Source organism: Poecilia reticulata, chromosome 1 (assembly GCF_904066995.2).
Source record: "Poecilia reticulata chromosome 1, P_reticulata-male-v2, whole genome shotgun sequence".
In the NCBI taxonomy this organism is placed as follows: Eukaryota; Metazoa; Chordata; class Actinopteri; order Cyprinodontiformes; family Poeciliidae; genus Poecilia; species Poecilia reticulata.
Genome location: NC_088830.1, coordinates 2,577,992 through 2,598,824, shown reverse-complemented (window position 1 = coordinate 2,598,824; position 20,833 = coordinate 2,577,992). Strand labels below are relative to the sequence as shown.

The window sequence follows — 20,833 nt, the reverse complement described above, 5'->3', positions numbered from 1 at the left end:
AGTGGTAAGCGCAAATCTATCAGCACGGAAAATACACCAACTAAAATGTCGGCTAAAAGTCACAAATCGACGGAAGACCATGACTTCGCTGAAAACATTATAGCAACTTTAAAGTTGACAATAAACGAGAGAGCGGACGGTCTGCAAGCTAGCATAAATGATCTCAAAGATTCGGTGGATTACATCCACGCTGAAATGAAAGAAATGCAAGAGAAGATGACAGAAACCGTCAGGAGAGTTGAGAAATCAGAAAAAAAGATGTTGCAAATGGAAAATGAGCTGCTCGAACTTTCACGTTATAAAAGAAGATGGGACTTGCGGCTTTCGGGAATAGATGAAGAAGAAAGAGAAGATATTCGTAGCAAGGCTATTTCCATTTGCCAGAAGACGGCACCAGAATGCAAAGAAAAACTACCAGACGTCATCGACAGCGTACACCGGCTGGGTCGCTCTACAGGATCTAGACGTCCTCGAGAAGTGATGATCCAGTTCTCCATGAGACACTACAGAGATGCGGTATGGAAGGCGGCCAAGCAGTCGTCTTTTCTGAAATCCAACAACCTGCGCTTCAAGGAGGACTTCTCCCCAGAGGACCGCCAGAGAAGAAACACGCTGTGGCCACTGGTAAAAAAAGCACGCGAAGAAGGGAAAACAGCCTTCTACATCGGTCCCAGAGCCTTTGTTATTGACAAAGGAGGAAAGAGGAAAGAACTTGAACCTGCTAATGACTAGAAGACATCTTAAGAATCAGAACTAGCAGTTAAGTAATGGCATTTGGTTATTGAAAAAGCTCCGTTTATCATATAATTTTTCTGTTGGGAGAGTTTGTTAGATCTTCCTGTAACTCCATTTTCTGGGTTAGAAGCTACAACTCTTAGTAGCATTTCTTTTTTTAAAGTTATTTCACTTAATGCTCGAGGGTTAAGGAACAACACTAAAAGAAAGGCAACTTTTTTGTATCTTAAAAATTTTAAGGCTGATTTCTACTTTATCCAAGAAACTCATTCAACTGCAAATGATACCAAGTTCTGGAAAACTCAGTGGGGGGATGAAATATGGCTGGCACATGGCTCTAATCAATCAGCAGGAGTGGCAATATTACGGAACAACTTCAGTGGAGATGTATTATGTTCACTCTTAGATACATATGGTCATTTTGTTTTATTAGTTGTATCAGTTAATGAAGAAATTTTTTTGTTGGCTTCTATATATGGATATAATACCAAAGCAGAAAATATGCAACTTTATGATAGATTAGGTGACAGGGTGAATTACTTATGTGGTAAATATCATAATATGAATATTATTATTGGTGGGGACTTCAATTTGACTCTTGATGATGCATTGGATAGATTTCCTCCAAGGGTTAATACAAATCCAAACACAGTTCTAAAAGACTTTATATCGACCTTCGGCCTGACGGATGTATGGAGACAAAAAAATAACTCCAAAATTGAATTTACATGGCAAAACAAAACGGGCTCCTTCAAGTCGAGAATTGATTTCTGGCTGGTGTCTGATTTAATAGCGGATGAAATTAAGTCAAATATTCTTCCAGCTCCTTTATCAGACCACAAGCTTATTTTAATTGAAAGAACTAAATTAAACCAATGTGGAAAAAAACAAATTACAGCTTACTGGAAACTCAACTCTTCACTTTTAGAAAATAAAACAGTAGAAGAAAACATTAAACAAATAATTGTAAAATATTGGAATACAGCTTGCAGTCAAAAAGAATTTAGTAAAAATTGGGAACTCCTAAAATTTGAACTTCGAAAAATGTTTATGAAAACTGGAGCAGAAATTGCTAAAAGAAAAAGTAAAAAAGAATCAGAAATAATAAAAGAAATTATTTTACTGAACAATGTCCTACCAGAAAATGTGTCTGAAGAGCAAAAAATTAGATTAAACCAATTACAACTGAACCTGGACATGATTTACACTTCCAAAGCTAAAGGTGCGTACATCAGATCGAGACAGAAATGGTTAGAAGAAGGAGAAAAAAACTCTTCTTACTTTTTTAGATTAGAAAAAAGGCATCAAATTCTTAACAGTATTATGAAACTTCAAATCAATAACAATATCTGTGAAGATCCTGTCCAAATCTCTTCTCACTGTGAAGCTTTTTTCAAAGACCTTTACCAGTCAAGATGTTCTGAAGAAAATATTACACAATTTGTTAACTCTTTAAATAAAATGCAACAAATTAGTAAAAATAATAAAGAACAATGTGATTCTTTGATTACACTTGACGAAATCCAAAAATCCATCAATAAATTAAAGCTAAACAAGTCACCTGGGACCGATGGCCTCAATGCAGAATTTTATAAAAAGTTTTCAGATCAGTTATCGCCTTTTTTACATCAAGTTTATCTTGAGAGCTTAGATTCTGGATCACTTCCACCAACAATGACACAAGGTCTCATTACATTGATCCCTAAACCACAAAAAGACAAGCTTCTTTTGGATAATTGGCGACCAATTACATTACTACAAAATGACTATAAAATTATTGCGAGTTGTATTGCTACAAAAATTAAGAATACCCTTGAAGAAGTGGTTGATGAAACGCAATCTGGTTTCATACCAGGTAGACATATAACTAATAATATTAGACTTATATTGGATCTGCTAGATTACTCTGACTTAATAGAAGGGGATGGTCTCATTTTATTTCTGGATTTTTTTAAAGCCTTTGACACAATTGAACATACATTTCTCTTTAAAACATTAGAAGTATTCGGATACGGACAGATCTTAACTAAAAGCTGTCAAATGTTATATAAGAATTGTAATGCATCTGTAAAATTGCCACATGGCTGCACTAAAAGATTTTATTTGAAAAGAGGTCTCAGGCAAGGATGTCCAGTCTCCCCATATTTATTTATTCTGGCCATGCAAATTCTTTCAGTTAAAATCAGGGAAAAAATTACAGGGATTAATGTTGCAAACAGAAATATCATAATTTCCCAGCTTGCTGATGATACTGCGCTTTTTTTAAAGAACAAATGTGAAATAAAAAACTCTATTGAAATCATCAACACCTTCTCCAAAGCTTCTGGTTTAACTTTAAATCTAAACAAATGTGAATTACTTTCCATTAAATCTACTTTAAAAGGCACATTCCTCAACATTCCTATAAAAGACAATGTTAAATATCTTGGAATCACAATAATTAAAGATCAAAATATAAGATCAGTAGAAAATTTTAACCCCATAATTAAAATAGTTGAACAAAGATTGAATTTATGGCTCCAGCGAGATCTCTCTCTTTTTGGACGTTCATTACTAGTCAAAGCTGAAGGCTTATCTAGACTCGTTTATCCGGCCCTTACTCTTGATGTTCCCAAACAAATCAGTACTAATGTTAATAAAATAAACTTTAACTTTATATGGAAAAAGAAATGCCATCTTGTCAAGAAAAATATTCTAATGAATAAAGTTGAAAAAGGTGGAATTGAGGCCCTTGAGTTCACATCTTTAAACAACTCATTTAAAATTAAGTATTTAAAAAACATTTTAAAAAACCCAAACTCTATATGGAATGCTATTCCCATTTACAACTTTGAGAAAATTGGAGGATTACCCTTTCTTCTTAGATGCAATTATAATATACCTAAAATACCCCTAAAATTATCTCTGTTTCATAAACAAATGCTGTTAAGCTGGTCACTTATGTACAAACACAATTTTTCTCCTCATAAATATTATATCTGGAATAATGAAGACATTAAATATAAAAATAAGACAATATTTTATAGAAAATGGTTTGACAGAGGAATATTGCGTGTAAGCCAGTTACTGAATTCAAATGGTCATTTATTGTCTTATTCTGACTTTTTGTCACTTTTTCAATTTCCTGTTACTCCTAAAGAATTTGCAGTGGTGTTTGACGCAATCCCCAGTGGGTCATTAAAGCTTTTATCATATTTACCTCCAGATCAAATTGACTCAATGCCAAATTTTGATCCAGACTCCATTTATATTGATTATGATTGTCCTTTTATAAGTAAGAAAACAACCAACAAAATGTTAAGAAATATTTTATTACGAGATGTTGTTTTTTCACCAGCTTGTGTATTTTATTGGTCCAACATTTTTGAAAATATAAATTGGAAATGGACTTGGTTGCTTCTTAAAAAATACTTAATAAATAATAAACTAAGAGAAATTTCTTATAAAATTATTCATAATGTTTATCCTGTTAAAACATTTTTAATTAAAAGATATAAATGGGATCTGGACCCTATGTGTACTTTCTGTAAAATTAATGAAGAAAAGCTTGTTCATCTTTTTTGGGATTGTAACTACACCAAAATATTCTGGAGAGATATGTCAATTTTCTTTCACAAAAAAAATCTCAATATTACTTTGACAAATAAGGATGTTTTGTTTGGAATGGAGAAATGTAAACTTGAAAAAAAAGAATTTTTATATGTTGTTAACTTTTTTATCATTTATGGTAAATATCATATTCACACCTCCAAGTATTTACAGCAAAAGCCCAATTTCCAGATCTTATTATCTTCTATTAATATTTATATTGAATCTTTAAAGCTAAGCTCAAATGCTAAAGCCATTCAAATCCTAACTGCCCTTAAAGAATTGCAACCCTCGAGCAACGATTTGATTTTGACTTTGTAAACCAATTGTTCTATGATCTGTAAAGCCCTTGGATGTTGTATCTATGTTTGTAACTATTGTTCTATACTGTTCCTGTATGTTTGTTGTTTGCTAATAAAAAAAAAATAAATAAATAAAAAAAAAATAAAAAAAAAAAAAAGAAAAAAAAAAAAAAAAAAAAAAATTTCCATGTCCGTTTCAATTGAGGTAATGTCTGCGCGGATAGCAGCGGCATTGCTAGCTATCTCGGCCCTCACAGCTTGTATGTCAGCTCTGAGAGTAGTGAACTCTTCAGACAGCACACTCCTCATTTCCTCCCTTATGATTTTAGAGATTTCCCCGCGAATAGAGGATAGGATATCGGCTCTCATCTCCTCACTCATGCTAGAGCTCTTGGGTTGTGGGTCTTCGTCCTCAGGTGCACGCTGCCTCGTGGCTCTGGTGTTAGCAGTTAGCTTCGCCGTATTACCGTCGTACTTGAATTTACGAAGTTTATCCGCCATTTATCAAGAAATGTCCACTGAAACAGAGCTCTTTATGGTCCAGAACCTTTGATAACCCAATTAAGGTTGCAATTAGTAGCAATTGTGGAATTTAGAACGAATATGTTAGTAAACCTGCAGGAGCTCTGAAATATCCGTCTCTACTCCATCTTACTCCGGAAACGCCCCCGAGCGGTGTTCTTGGTAGCACCTACCAATTAGAGCAGATGACAGCAAACACCTCGTGTCAGCTGAAGGACTGATGATGAGGGTCATTTGGTTGACCACATTCTGTCCTCTGCTTCAGGCCATCTGAACAGCTGAAGCTTAGCATAATCAGGATCATTAAACAAGATAACAATTCCAAACATTGCAGCATGATGATGGAAAAGAAAATAATAATGTTTTACAGCCCCTGTCAAACCTTAGGATTAAACCTGGTTAAATTAGTTTACTCGATTAGATTTTGCATTAAGTAAGTAAGTAAGTACGTGAACTTCATTTATATAGCACCTTTCACAGACATAAAAATCACAAAGTGCTTTACAAAAAAGGAAACATAAATAATAAAAGAATCTAAAATCAATGAACAAAATTAACCAAAAGCCAGTCTAAAGAGATAAGTCTGCATTGTGGTCTGCTTGTATAGTTCTGAGAATTGAACCAGTTTTTCTTGTCAAACACTCTGAGATGTTGTTTGGTGTGAATTGGCGCTATATAAATATGATGTATTAAACTGAATTACTGTGATTTTAAAAGAACAGATAATAATATCTGCACTGTAGACCCCAATGAACTCAAACATTGGACTAGAAAACATCACTTTAAGTTATTGATTTTACAATCTGATAATGTCTAGATAACTTTTAATATATTCTAATATAAAACTCTAGAACTAGGAAAGAGTGAAGCTCTTTTTACAGTGACTATAGTTGTATTTTTTCCTGAGAACAAAACTCTGGATCAAGTCCTTACACATGCACACCGAGATGTAAAAATATAAATATATCAAGCAATTTTCTTTGAGGTATGCATTAGAACCACACCAGTTTCAGCCGTTCAGATGAAACAGATTTTATTCAAACAAGAGGAGACAGTTTATTCCCAGAGTGATGGTGTTTTAGCAATACATACTCAGCCACAGCAATTTATTGCAACAAGGGCATACCTGCTGCACTATGAGGAATTTTCAAACATTAAGGTATATTTACCTCAACATGCTACTAATAAATAAATCCATTGTAATATATAATAGGGACAGCTTCAATTATAGAGAGCAAAAGTGTCTATTATGTGTATTTGCGTAGGTTTATGTGGAGCTAATTATTTGTGCTTGAAAGAGGGTGTATCAACAATGGAGCTAACCCTGCAAAATGTAACAACACCGCAGTATGCAATAATGTAGTAAACTGTGGATTCAAAATGTATTAAAACATCATTAAATATATATTATAGATGTATATAATAATATAAAATATAATAAAATCTTAGAATGCATTTTGTAACAGTTTATTCCATGTCATGTTATAGCAGAGGTTCCCAAACTGTGGGGCGCGCCCCCTAGGGATTACAAATAGCGCTAGACCACTATTTGTAATCCCTAGGGGGTGGCCAGAAAATGTTTGGAAACCACTGGGTTATATAGTTATTACATTTGAGGAGATTATTACAAAATGAAGAGGTTGTTTCTTTTTCTTTTTTTGCAAAAATTATAATGTAATAATGTCAGTAATATGCAATAAGCAATCACAAACCAAAGTTTGTGTTCATCCTAATCAATATGCGCGTAATAACAATCATATTATAGATCCTACATGCTATTTTATTTTTTTTATTTGATCAATAAATGCCAACATATTGTCATTTACTTGCCTATTTAGCTTTACTGAACTGACACCTGTTACATAAATTACTTCACTTATAGCTATAAACTTCCAGAAGATATCTAGACTGTCCTATTGAAACAGGTGAGGCTGCATTTTATGCCTATGAAACAGTATCTAACTATTGCAATGAACATTTCAGGTTCCGAAGACACACATGTGCTCTAAAACCTGTGTTTATTAAAGAAACAGCCCCTGCTTTGCAGCATTCATCTTGACTATGTCCAGCATTCTGAATGTTGGCAGGTTCCTGTTTTTGCTGTCAAAGTAGATATGATGAAATGTTTTTTGTGGTGTTGATCACAAAATGTTAATATGGTATATAAATATCAAATATAGGATAGGTTGTTGAGCTAAGAAAAATATTTTAAAAACGCACTCTATCATTCCATGAATGTAGTTTCTGCAAAATTTAAATAATGATCTTGTTTTATGATCACATAAATTATGCTTTCCTAAATACATTTTGAGGACGTGTGACATGAATTAAAGAGACGTCTCCCCAAAACTCAATCAATCAATCAATCAAGTTTATTTGTACAGCACATTTCAACAACAAGGCAGTTCAAAGTGCTTCACATCATAGAAACACAAGACTGATTAACTCAACATACATTATGACATTTTTCACTGGCAGGGTTAATGCAAATCTGCAGTCAAATTCTTTCAGTCACAATATTTCAACTTATGCATTGACCTTTCAAGGGTCAACAACCCTTGAAGGGTCCCTAACTCTTGTTTTAGTAAAAATCAGAAGGGAGAGCTAATCTCTTCATTTAATACCATTAAATTAGAAATGTTCGTGGGGCTAATTTTTGTCCTTTTTGCTTTGGTCAGACGAAGTTTCTGTTGTCAAGCATCATCCGTCAACTCAGTGTCAAAATGAATTATTTAAGAGGAAGTGCTTGTCTGTTTTGTAATTTAGTCTTCTCCTTAAACTTCCTCAGATGGCCCATCTTTCTCCCTTTGGGAATTCAAGCTATTATATCATGTTTTAACCATCAGATCAAGCTTGCTGTCTGAAAGTGGTTTAACCAAAGTGAGTGTGTTCTTAGTCTCACATCACTGCTGACTCTTTTGCTGCCTTCCATTGGCTCGCTTTAGGACGCTTAAAGGTTTCACCAAAAGCCCGCTTGCACATGCAGGAGAGCTGTATTGAGTAAGAGAGTGGGGCCACCCTCGTTGCACCAGTGACTTGTCTTTCAGGCGTACATCTGTGAAGGAATCAATGCAGAATGTTGGTGGAAGAGATATATGCCCTCTGACTCTGCCTCCCACCCACTCACACACATATTCACACTCTGAGGCATGCACACATGCACACAGTGGGTGAAGACAGCATTGATTTGTAGAGGATCCTCTTGCAGCGATTACAGAGTGTTTAGTGTTTTATTTGAAATGTATCTGCTCCTGTGCACAAACTGTGACTGATGTGTAACAACAGCTCCCTCTGCTCTCTAACTCTCCATGGGCCGCAGACACATGATGCATGTGTGGAACGAAGGACGAGATCTATCCTTTACTCCAGATGGTTACCAGGCCAACCCCAGATTGGTTGTCATTGTGTTGAACAGTGAAAGAAATTGGGAGAAGGTAACAATAAAAGGGTTTATTATTATTATTATTATTATTATTATTATTAATAATAATAAATTTGATGAGAACCTATGTAAAATTTAAAAAAAGACCGATAAGGATTCTTGTGTCTGATTTTGTTTGTGTGCACACAGATGGGCCGCTGGGAGAACGGGACGCTGTCGCTCATGTTCCCAGTGTGGCCGAGGTATAACGCCCATGGGGATGAAGATGCTGATGAGAACCACCTCTCCATAGTTACTCTGGAGGAGAAGCCTTTTGTCGTTGTGGATAATGTAGACATCCTCACCGGCACCTGCAACAGGAACTCTGTGCCCTGTCGTAAACATGTCAAGCTGTAAGTACCCAAACACTCAGATGTCAGTGAACTACAGCTAACCACAACTCAAGTTAAAAGTCACATTTATAAAGTATTCAGGCAAAGATTTACAGACTGTGCTTTGCAAATAGCATACAGCTTTTACGCATAATGTCATGTGACAAGTAGAAAGCAATTTATTTCACTTTTTTTTTTTTTGACCAGCCAAAACAGTAGAATAAACTATAAAAATGTGAAAATATGTATTCAGCCCCCATTACCACAAAGTATATCTGGACCAGTCAGTTACCTTCAGAAGTTGCCTAATTAATTAATAAGTAAACCACCTATATTTATGCTGTACATCAGATGTTGCTTAGAGGTCTTTGAACTTTTCTATATTTATTAATCAGTGAATAAACCACATCATGAGGACCAAAGACTACAGCAGAAAGAACAGGGATAAAGCTGTGGACAATACAAGTTAGATTATAAAACATTGTCAATGTGTTACAGTGGCCTATTCAATGTCCAGGTCCGGTTATGCATTTGTGCTAAGACTTAAATTGTTCTCTATTCAATCTGTATAAGCTTAACTTGTTTTTGAAGAAAGATATGCAAAAATGTCTGTCTATAAATGTCTAATGATATTTGCGATACTCCCCACACAGACACCCCCCAAAAAATGTTGTCCCACAAAGTTTTTATTCTTGGGGACTGAGTCCTTACAATGCTTTCCAGATTTTTGTTTATTAAAGGTTTATGGTTGTAATAAAGTAAAATGTGAAAAAAAATTAGGTTTTATGAATCAATTTGCAAGGAACCTCACCTTCAGAAGGTGATAAGAGAATGCTCCTAAAGTAAATCCAATAAAACTAAAACTAAAGTCCTTCTTCATCTATATTTGTATTAAACATCCTTGAAATGGAACCATACCTTTCTAACCGAGCTCAGTCTGTCTGACAACACAATTGTCAATCAGCTGCTCTTTGCTCATCATCTTGTATTCCAACCTGGGCCCACACACTTTTATTTTATATAATAATGACTCACCATCTGTTTATGCAGGGTACTGATATCCAGATGTAGTAGCTTTCACTGGAATAAATATTCATGGTTGGACACATTTACAAGACAGACAGGTTCTCATTTAGTTTGATCTGGGTTTTTTCCTCTTGAACTTATAATGAATTTCTCCCTATTGCTCTTTGCTCAGATGTAATTTACTGTGCAGCCATTTTTTTCTTTCACTTCAGCTTTATTAGTGCTTTGTTTTGTAATTTAGTGATATGGATTTTGTTATAAGTAGTGTAGCTATTGATTATACACTCAAGTTTACGGATATTACAATTCATCTCAAGAATCAGCTACAGACTGTGCTTTGCAAATAGCATTAGATATAGACCATTACAGTGTTCTTTATGTTTTTACACAGCTTTTTCTTTACAGCATTAGAAACAACCTCCTAAATCTGCAGCCTACATTTTAATTCAAAAATACAGGAATGCAAGAATGTATCTACTTTATACGAAGCAACATTTAAAGACATCAGCCAGGAAATACAACATTGGATATAAATGGGTCTTCCATGTAGACAATAACCCAAAGCATCCAGCCAAAGAGGTTGTTACAAAGTGGGACAAAAAAGTCAGTGTTTTGGTGTGGCCATCACAAAGTCCAGATCTCAGTGCTATGGAGAAGTTGTGGGAAGATCTGAACAGGCATGTGTGAGTGAGGTGGCCAACAAAATGAGCTGCTTCATTTGTGCCCCTTTTAGATGAGCTGGAGTTCTGACTCATTCCCTCTGCACAAGTCAGAACTCCAGTAAACTGTGGTGACAAACTTGTGGAAGGGAAGAATCTCAAAAAATTGGAGGGGTGTTACAAATGAGCTAACGGTTAATAATAATAATAATAATAATAATAATAATAATAATAATAATAATAATAATAATAATAATAATAATAATAATAATAATAATTAATAATAATAAACTGAATTATGAACTGAACTTGCATAGCACTTTTCTAGTCATTTTGACCAGTCAAAGTGCTTTACACAAGAGTCACAGTTCCCATTTGAACTCACAAATGCACACATTTATGCACCGATACACAGGCAAATTAGGTAGGCAACTTAGGGTTGAGTGCCTTGTCCAGGGGTAAATGGACACATGACAGGAGGAAGCTGAAATTGAACCTACAACCTTATGTTTGTTTTTCAGCAGTCTCTCTGTGGAAAGGTTGGGAGCTGAGATCGTGTTGGATTTTATTTGGAAGATTTTGACAGGAACACAATACTCAAACTGACCAAAACTTTTGTCTGCAATTTACTCTCAAGGTTTTGCTCACAATAGGATTACTGATTTTTTGTTGGTGGCAAGGCCTTTTTTGGGTTCCTGCAGAGTTTTATTTCAAAGATCTTTGTGTGATTATGCCCTGATTCCCATACGCCGTTCTAGAGGGGATTTCCTACGAAGGTTTAGCCTTGGCCTATGAAATTCTTTGTCTCTCACTTAGCCAAAGGTTTTTACCCCTTAAAGTGTCAAATTATAATACTATAATCTTTCTACTCTACTGCACAGAGTGCTATGTGCTGTACATGCTGGAAGTTGTAGAAATTTGTTTGAGGTTGTCACTTTTAAAGATTCTTGCTTGTAAAAAGTTTGGTTGTGCAAGATCAACAGACATTTTGATTGGTTCTTGATTGGTTTGGTTGGTTGTTCTGATGTAGAGCTGAAACAACTCATTCAGCTCATCTAAATGAGTTATTTTATAAACAGTTTTTTTTGTTTGTTTGTTTCAGAAGTTTTACTGGTGGGAATTTCCTAAACATTTTTGATATTTTGCTGTTTAAACAGACTTTTAAAGATTTACTTCACAGATCAAATAACAATAACCTGAATAAATTGGCAGTGTTAATTGTAATTCTGATTTGTTCTTCTGTGACTTGTGTAATTTGTGACTTCTGCTATGTTTGCTCCCTTTAAAGCTAAACTTTAATTGACTCAGCAGTTAATTAATCCAGCTCCAGTAAAGCTGCTGTTGCACATCTGAGGCCAGAAAGTGAAAAGATGTTTAAAGTATCTTTTCCCACTTGTACTCCTGAACCTCTCAGTGCTCTGGGTGCGTCAATTATTCTGTTCAGAAGCTATATGTGGTCTGCCCCATCGTCAACCTCTCCAAGTTCTCCGTTTTTGTCTGCCCATGTTCTCCACCCATCTTCCTCCCCTCTGCCTGCCAGTGGCCGTTCACATCAAATTCCATATTCTGGCATCCAGCACACCTCCGGGAGTTGTGCGCCATGTCTGCAGGCTATGACCTATCCTCTCTCACCACAAGCTGCAACTTAACTTGTAGCTCCCAGCAGCAGCGTTGTCATTATTTCACCTGGCCTTGACTCCTCTCTCAGACACTCCTCTACAGCAAAATGTCAGGAGTAGAATTACTCTGGAATATTCTGTTGTAAAAAGTACATATTTTCTATGAATTTGTCTGTTTCCAATAACCTCAGAGGTCCAACTGTTTTAAAAAACAGTCACCCACATGTAATAATTTGTATGATTCTCTTTTCACTTTGATCTTATCTACCGCAAAAGTTTTAGGAATTCATAACTGACTTAACTTACAGTGTAAAATTAGTGAGTTTAAAGTTCATTGCAAAAAATTAAGTGTGGTCAATCGCTTCTTTTTGTATTTTTTAAGACCCCTGACTTTCTTTGAATCTTAGAAAGTTGTCTTGACTAAATTGTAGTGAGTTTGCAGAAGTCCTATTTTCATGATGGACTGAATACTGCAACATACAATGTTCTAAGTGTTTATTATCCTCAATTAGAGAGTTGTTAACGGCTCAATTAGATGGTTTGCAGAAAAAAAAGAATCCTGTGAAGATTTGACTTGTACAAAAGTGTAATTGCTCCCTAGGACAACGTTGCAGGTCTCAATGGACGATAAACTCCTCATGTGAGCTGACTCGGTCATCTAATTGTTCATGCCTACAGTCTTGCTAATCTAAGTGGTTGCTATGATGCATGTCTTTCTTGTTGTGTCCCTGTTTCTCAGTATGACAACCACACACATGCACACACACATTTTTTTAAAAAGTGAACTCCAGCATAGAAATCTTCAAAGACAGCCATCATCACTGAGTCTTCTCCTGACAGTCCTGAGGAGAGCCATTATTCAGGACATCTAAAAAAGAATCCAAAACTGTCTGTGAGTTTGTTTTTGTAAGCAAAGTAAAAACAAAACAGGAGTGACTAAAGATTTTTGTACTATACTGCATCAGTATAGTACACAGTCTGCTTGACACCGGCTAACCTACAAACAACATTGGTTCCTCCTTTTAATGTGTGGTGTAAAAGTCCAGTGCAAATTAATCTTGTCTGAAGAAAGCTTTGACATGAAATACAACAGTACTCATAGCTTATTGTAGGCTGCCATTACTAATGATTTACACACTGGCCTTTATCGTATTGAAAGAAATCTTAATGAAATATAAACTTTCAGCAACTGTTCAACCGTTCCTGTAGATATCAGGATGCAGTGCACAGAGTACACTGATTGTCAAAAGTCCAGATGTAAACCCTGCAGATTAAAGGGCAATCAGCTGTGCATAACAGCCTGGCAGAAACACTAGCTCAAAGCCTTTCCCCCAGAAACAGGTCAGGCTGAGCTGCCGCTCTGCCACTCACAGACAGTACATTATGGTGTTCAGAGTGCAGATGCAGGGGACAACATCATTAAGAACATTCAGATCTGGCCTAAGGTTACACTGCTTCTGCTGCTGCATTGACTTTTTATCTCCATACGCCTCTGAGAATAGATGACTGTTCTTCATGTTGATCTTATTGAGCAAATATTGCCAATTTCACTTTATTTTTTTTGCATTCCTGGTGTGGTTGGCTGTGAACACATACTAAAGCTTCTACTTGGAACATATCGTGTTGTAAAAACCTTGAACATTGATTGTGTTTTTATGAAAATGTTTTATTGCATCTATCAATATGATAATCAAATTCCCAAAAATCAAATCAGCAAATATCCTTTGCTGATTTGAGACATTTTGGACCTATTCAAATCTAGATCAGTGTCTATAGCCAAAAAAGTCCTTTCAAATTCCACCCATCCGCTACACACTCAGCTTCAGGTAGCAGTTTGTATTCTATGTAAGTGTTGAACAAATAGACTGAAGAACTCTCTTATCCCTACACTCATTCATGTTTTAAACAATTAATTAATGGTCTGAGTTAAGATTACTATTGACTTAAGTTTAATTTTAGTTTTAGCTCGAGTTTATATTTATTTTTGATGTATGCTATTAAGTGATCTCCTTTACCTTGAGATTTTTTTCTCACTAATTGTGTCAGTTCTTGAGTGAATGTGTGATGAGTGTCACCACTTGTCCTTGCAAACGGCAATTGGCCTGAATTTCTAGATGGTTGTAGATTTAGTAATAATAAATAGGACAGGCAGGAAGAATTGGCGAAGAAAGGTGAAAACCACACCTGAGCAAAGAGAGAACAATCCATGGAACTTTGAAACAGAAAACCCTAAAGGACAAAGTCTGGCTTACGCAGCAGGACAGTAATCCAACACACTCCTAAAACTCCACCTTGAGATTGCTTGAAAAACAAAAATGAAAGGTGTAACAAGGAATCTCTCTAGGCTGGTACTTTTCACAGCAGTTTTAAAAGTTACTGTCCAGCCCATAAGCACACTCTCATTTCTTTTGTTTTATTGCTACATTTTTATTATTTCATAGCAAGTTAAACAAATGTGATGACAATTCGCTGTTGTTGCATGTTCACTTGTGTATAAATGTGTGTTTACAGAGTGGCATAAGGATTCTGATGGGCCCCAGCTGGGAAGAGATAAAATGTATACAGTGCGTGTGCATTTGAACCCCAGGGACACAGATTGTCCATACTCACAGATGTTGAACATAGTATTATCTTCTTCCATGTTTTTTTTTAAATCTTTTGATATTTCACATCTTTTACCATCATTCTCCGTTTTCTGTGAATCTCTCAGTTCTTCATGAACTTTTCTCTCAGATTGGATTCAGCAAAAACGCCCATGAAAAGGTCATGGAGTTACCATCCATATAAGTTACATCAAAGATGGCCAACATGGGAATGAAATTAAGTTTTAATGGAAATGCTTTTGAAAGAGGCTGGTAGGGTTTAATAGATTATGAGAATCACTTGATCCAACAATTCAATTTCTTTCGTTGCTCCCAGGTCCTCTAGGGACGACTGTCAGAAAAGTTCACTTAAATATTTGTTTTCTTTCTGTGCATGCACTGAGTGTGTGAGTGCGTGCATATGTGTGTGTGCGTGTGTGTGTGAGACTGCAAATACACACAGGTAAACTTTTTATTATGAAGGAGATAAAAGGAACAGAAAGTAGTGAAGAAAAGGACGGCTGATTATTTAATCATGTGGGTTGGTTGCTCTGTAACTATTTAAAGCCAGCAGCATCTGCTCAGTACCCCTGTGTTTTCATCTGGTTTGGTTAGCTGGCACTGAGGGAGACACAGAGCACACGGTCTCTCTCTGCCTTTCAGTAGCATTCACGTTTACTCTGCCTGTTGTAATTCCACATTTACAGTTTGACTGAAGCGACAGATGTGCACAAGCAGCTTAGATGGTTACAAGCAGACATCTTTGCTTCTGGCATGCCTCCATGTTGTCTTGTATATAAAAACTGGTTAAAAGTGTGCTTTTTGTCCTGTGTTTGTTACAGAAACAGCACATCAGGAGGTGCCTATATCAAACAGTGCTGCAAAGGTTTCTGCATCGACATTCTGAAGAAGATTGCCAGGAACGTCAAGTTTACCTACGATCTTTATCTGGTTACCAACGGAAAACATGGAAAGAAGATCAACAATGTGTGGAATGGCATGGTTGGAGAGGTAGTGTCACCTTTGTTTCTCAAAAATATAATGATGTTTACTTCTGACTTAAAGTGTCAAGGACACAGTAAAACTACTTGCGTGATTTAAACAGATGAACTACCATCTTGTGATCAGGGTAAGTCAAACTGTAAACCCTGTGTATTCAGTGTATCTCAGTCAAACGTGTTTACAGTTTAACTTAGATTGGTTTATTACCATTCAGTGACTTGGAGGCAACAGATGTTCAGCTCCAAATCTTCACCGTCAGACCTTTCCTGAAATCTCTCACAACTTCCTCTGCTTCTGTGTATTCAACCTTAGTTGTTTACGGTTCGACTTACCCTGATTACGTCACAAGATGGCGCAGGCATATGACCCAGTTACAGCGATACTCTGCATTTCTAGTAGTCTGTGAGAAGGATTTATTATTAAAAGCTTTTGAGTACACAGAAAGAAAGCACAGTAGCTCATCTTTTTAAATCATGTCATCTTGTCAGTAACAGGATAAAATGTCATCAAACATTGAATACTATGCACATAATAGTTGTGCTTAGTTTTCTATACAAACTATTCTGCTTCCCAAGACTTGACCATGACTATGAAATTTTAAGTTTGGGTGAGAAGGTTTCTGTTTGACATGTTAACATTTTGTAAAGCCACGAAATTAGCTCTTTACGCATCAGTACTCAAGCTTCCCTCTCCTCTTAGTTTCCCAAATGATGAGGTCTTTGGTCAGGTACCGATGCAGGTGAACAGGCGAGGTGGACGCCTTGCAAGACTTTTAGCTGTGAGGGAGCGGTGCACTCTATCAAGCTGTGGTGGATTCTGGAGCACTTATTTCATAAACAGCTTGCAGAGGAGGTTGGAGAAGAAATGAGTGGGGAGCCACTTTCAGTGTCTTCAGGCAGACAGAGGCTGTAGATGCTCTTGTTGCCTGTTGTAGCTTGGTGGCTCTGTCCTTTAGCCTGACATTGTCTTTACGGAGAGCGGCACAATCTTTGAGGCTAGCTGCTCGCTGCCTCACATCGTCTGTTGCCTTCTCTAAAGAGGAAACTATGTCTGCCTGTTTCTGTACCTGTTCTAGCTTGGAGCTAAGTATGTTAGCTGAAGATTTAAACTCAGATGTCAGATCCTCCTGGTGCAATGCAGTGATAGCCTCTAGCATTAAGCTAAAGTCCTCCTTTTTACTTCCTTTTGCACTCTAAGAAACTGTCACTAGTGGGTAAAAAATGTTCAAAACATTAACAAAGATGTTATTGTACCAGCGGCGGATTAAAAGTAGCCATCTGTTGAGAGAATTGAGTTAAGAAGTCGAACTTCTCCGGAGCACTTTGTTGCTATGTCTATCCTTTTCGCATGGTAAACCAGAAGTCCTTCATTTATATTTATTAAAAATATATATTGCTCCCATGCAAAGAAATGTATAGTAGATTAAGAATTAAAGGTTTTTTTTTAAAAGATTATAAATGACTAGTGTGTGTATCCTTAAAGGGTTTGGGGGGGCTGGCACCTTTCTCTAGCTCTCATTGGGTGAGAGGAGGTATACACTCTGACATTTTGATTTTACTAGTTAAATACAAATAATTCCTTTTCATGCATGAGCTATGATCCTATAAGTCGGGAATTATTTCCAAAGTGTTTTTGATTTTCCTATGTTATATATACAAAGGTGGGGGGAAAGAATTGTAACTTTTTTGATAGGATTTGTCCAAATTACTAATGAAATGCCGTATATTATAAAGTGAACATATTTTGACATAAGTTTACAGAATGCATAAATATTGAATATTGCTTTCAACTGTTATCCTAGTCTAATGTTCACTAGTACATTAGACTAGTTAGACTTTATTCAGTCCCTTCCAATCAACAGCTTAGGTTAAAGACAGTTTAGTTCCAGGTGTTGTCATGGGTTGTTATTTTATTTATTTATTTCGAATAAATAAATTTTATACTACATGATAGTAGTATAAAATCATGAACAAGAAATGCAAAAGACACATATTTTTGTATCACAGTAATCTTAACATGCTAGAAAAGTAAGAAGCTTATGAACTCCTAAACTCATGCAATATTTTCAAATGAGCCCTTTGATTTGATAAATCAAATCAAAAATAAAAATAAACAGGTTCATTCGTTTTCCATTTTATCTACACTTTTCTACACTTCAGGTGGTGTATAAGAAGGCCATCATGGCTGTGGGATCACTGACCATCAACGAGGAAAGATCAGAGGTCATCGACTTCTCCGTGCCCTTTGTAGAGACTGGCATCAGCGTCATGGTGTCACGCAGCAATGGGACCGTCTCACCCTCTGCCTTTCTTGGTATCTTTTTGACTTTCTCTAATAAAAAATGTTTTCCTACTTGTGCCTTTTCTTTCTCAGTCTAACATCCTGCTGAGAGGACTCCTGGGGCCACAATAATGGGGCGGTGCTTACATGGTGGCAAAATCCTCAACATGAAATGGAATATTTTATTCACTCGCTATATGCTGGCCAAACTCCACTTGTACTCTGACTTCATCTGGGCCTCAAAACCCTAAGCACATTAATATTTCTACCAGAGCAGAGCAAGTGGAGCATGCCAGCTGTTTCTTTTTTTTTTTTTTTCCTTTTTTGAAAAGTCAACTTAGACAAGGCAGTCTTGATGTTTGCTTCGTCTTCCTCCTCTTATTCCCTTTCTCCAGTTGTTGAGATGACGAGAAACCAAAAGCGTTCTGCTTGCCTAATGTCTTGTGTTGTCATTGGAGCGAGACAGAGAGTGAGGGGGCTGTGGTGGGGTGTATTGGACCGTGCATGTGTTGGTCCCTGTGTATCAAGCCATGTGTCAGAATTACATAAAAAAATGTGTTTCTGATGTTGCACTAATATATTGGGATGTTTTTGTATAAAGTAAAGGACGTGTAGAAAATGAATGTGCTGTGGATGTTTATGGTTGATGATAAGAGCTGAATGCTTTGTGTGCGGGCGTGTGTTTGTGCGTGGATGCGTGTGTGTGTGTGTGGGTGTGTGTGCATGTGGAGTCGGGCTCAGGGTATCAGTGACGGTTCAGTATCTCTCGCACTCATATTAGAGGCACCTCAGCACACAATCTCTCAGGGTTGGCTAACCCTGGCAGTTACATACTTACACATGCAGTGACGCAAACACACACACACATACACGCACACACGCAGACACACAGAGGCACACACACATTGTGTGGGTTCAGCAGCTCTGGCACTCATCCCGCTGTCTGAACTCCTGGCCTGCTGCACACCAAGCAGACTCATACGCACGCAAATAAATCACACATTCATGTTGATAGTGGCGGCACATCAGATCACTTAGTTTGAATCTCGTCTCTTCCACCTTCCTCTGTCTCTCCTCCTTCTTTTCCTCCGTCCCCCTCTGCCCTGAGCCTCTCCGTCTCTCAGCTCTCATCCGAGGGAATAATGAAAAATATGGAAATGTGTTCCTTCAAACTCTGTGACTAACTCTCTCCCTCTCCTTCCTTCCCTAGCCTCTCACTGGTGTCTCCTCCGTCATCTTTTTGTATCTCCCTCCCCCTCAACCATGTTGCTTTTTTTGTGCATCTCCTTCTCCTCTTTGACATCTCTTCAGCTCATGGACTCAGTTTCACAAACATTGAGTGTCTCTTTCTCTCCCCAGAGCCCTTCAGTGCATCAGTTTGGGTGATGATGTTTGTGATGCTGCTGATTGTCACAGCCATTGCCGTCTTCCTCTTTGAATTTGTCAGTCCACTGGGCTTCAACCGCAACCTGGCCCAAGGCAAAGGTAGACCAGCACACACACGTTATATGGAATATCACACCAATAATTTTACCAGCAGCAGGAAGTGGTAAATCAAAGTTTTCCCCCAAGCAAGAAAAAAGTGACCTATTACTGCTCTGACATGAATCAATTCATGCAAAAGCAAGATGACATTCCCATTTTTTTCCTGAAGCTGCTCTCAGGAACTTTTGTTTGAATGCAACATCAAAACAGAACCTGAAGCTAACATGTTGCCTCTGTTCCCAGCATTTTATTGTAATTTACAACTTTATCTACTACTAGGTCAGTCATGAATATTTACTTTATTTACCGAAACACTATGTGGCACCTCTGGGTTTGGCTTAATATTAATCTTATATAGACTGATAAAGCATCTCCGCATCTTAAAAGATTATATTATTAATACTGTAGCATGAATTTTGATGATTCTATACTACTTAGAATCATCATGCTGTGATGGCGCAGGGGTTAAGCACAGCTCACATATGAAGGCTCTAGTTTTCAATGCGGCTGTCGTGGTTCACTTCCCGGTCTTCCCCTTGTGCCAACCTGTCTGAAGAAATGTGTTGAAGTCTTCATAACAGGATTCAATCACCAACATGACACTGACAAAGAAAAAACATTTTGGCAGTTTTTAGATGTGCCACAGGTACAAAACACCAGAGTCAAATGGCTCAATTGCCTCCTCATTGTGTAGATATGTTCTCCAGAGTCCTGCTAATCACCTAATTATTGTATTCAGGTGTGGTGCAGCAGCGGCACATCTAAATGTTGCAGGACAGTGGCCCTCCAGGACTGGAGTTTGACACCTGTGGCTTAGATCAAGCCAACGGTCCAGCACAGCCACTCCCCCATTTTACAGTCTACAGCCAAAAACTTAAAGAAAACGACCCGCAGCTAAATAATGCTAATTCAAATGGCCTCCTGATTTTCCAGACAGTTTCAATGTTAGGTTAAGATAATAAACAGTCATATATATCGTGATATCCAAACAAATAAACATACGTTAAGCAAACTGTGTATATGAATCAATACTCGTGTAAACGGAAAAATAAATGCCTCCATAAGAAATAGTCAAAAACATGATCATTTTAACATGGAACTTACCTTGTTATAATAGACAAGACGCCATACTGCTGCCTCCGCTCCTCAGGCAAACATGTGACGCAGTAGCGGAACAAGACGGCGTGGGCCGGGGGGCGGGGCTAATGACCGGGCCCAAAGAATAAAGCTCATGATAATTTAACCTTACAACATGGACATGCCCGCAACAGCGGAGCTAA

At 37.1% G+C, this 20,833-nt stretch overlaps 1 protein-coding gene across 1 annotated transcript in view; it reads left to right on the top strand.

Annotated features, from left to right (window-relative positions):
• The window catches only part of grin2ab (glutamate receptor, ionotropic, N-methyl D-aspartate 2A, b), a 169,280-nt gene that overhangs the window by 128,150 nt on the left and 20,297 nt on the right, over positions 1-20,833 (top strand). The window contains exons 9-13 of the mRNA XM_081608990.1: positions 8,467-8,581; positions 8,719-8,921; positions 15,629-15,797; positions 17,948-18,101; positions 19,428-19,553. Coding sequence (XP_081465116.1) covers positions 8,467-8,581; positions 8,719-8,921; positions 15,629-15,797; positions 17,948-18,101; positions 19,428-19,553 — 767 coding nt within the window. The remainder of the gene's footprint in view (positions 1-8,466; positions 8,582-8,718; positions 8,922-15,628; positions 15,798-17,947; positions 18,102-19,427; positions 19,554-20,833) is intronic.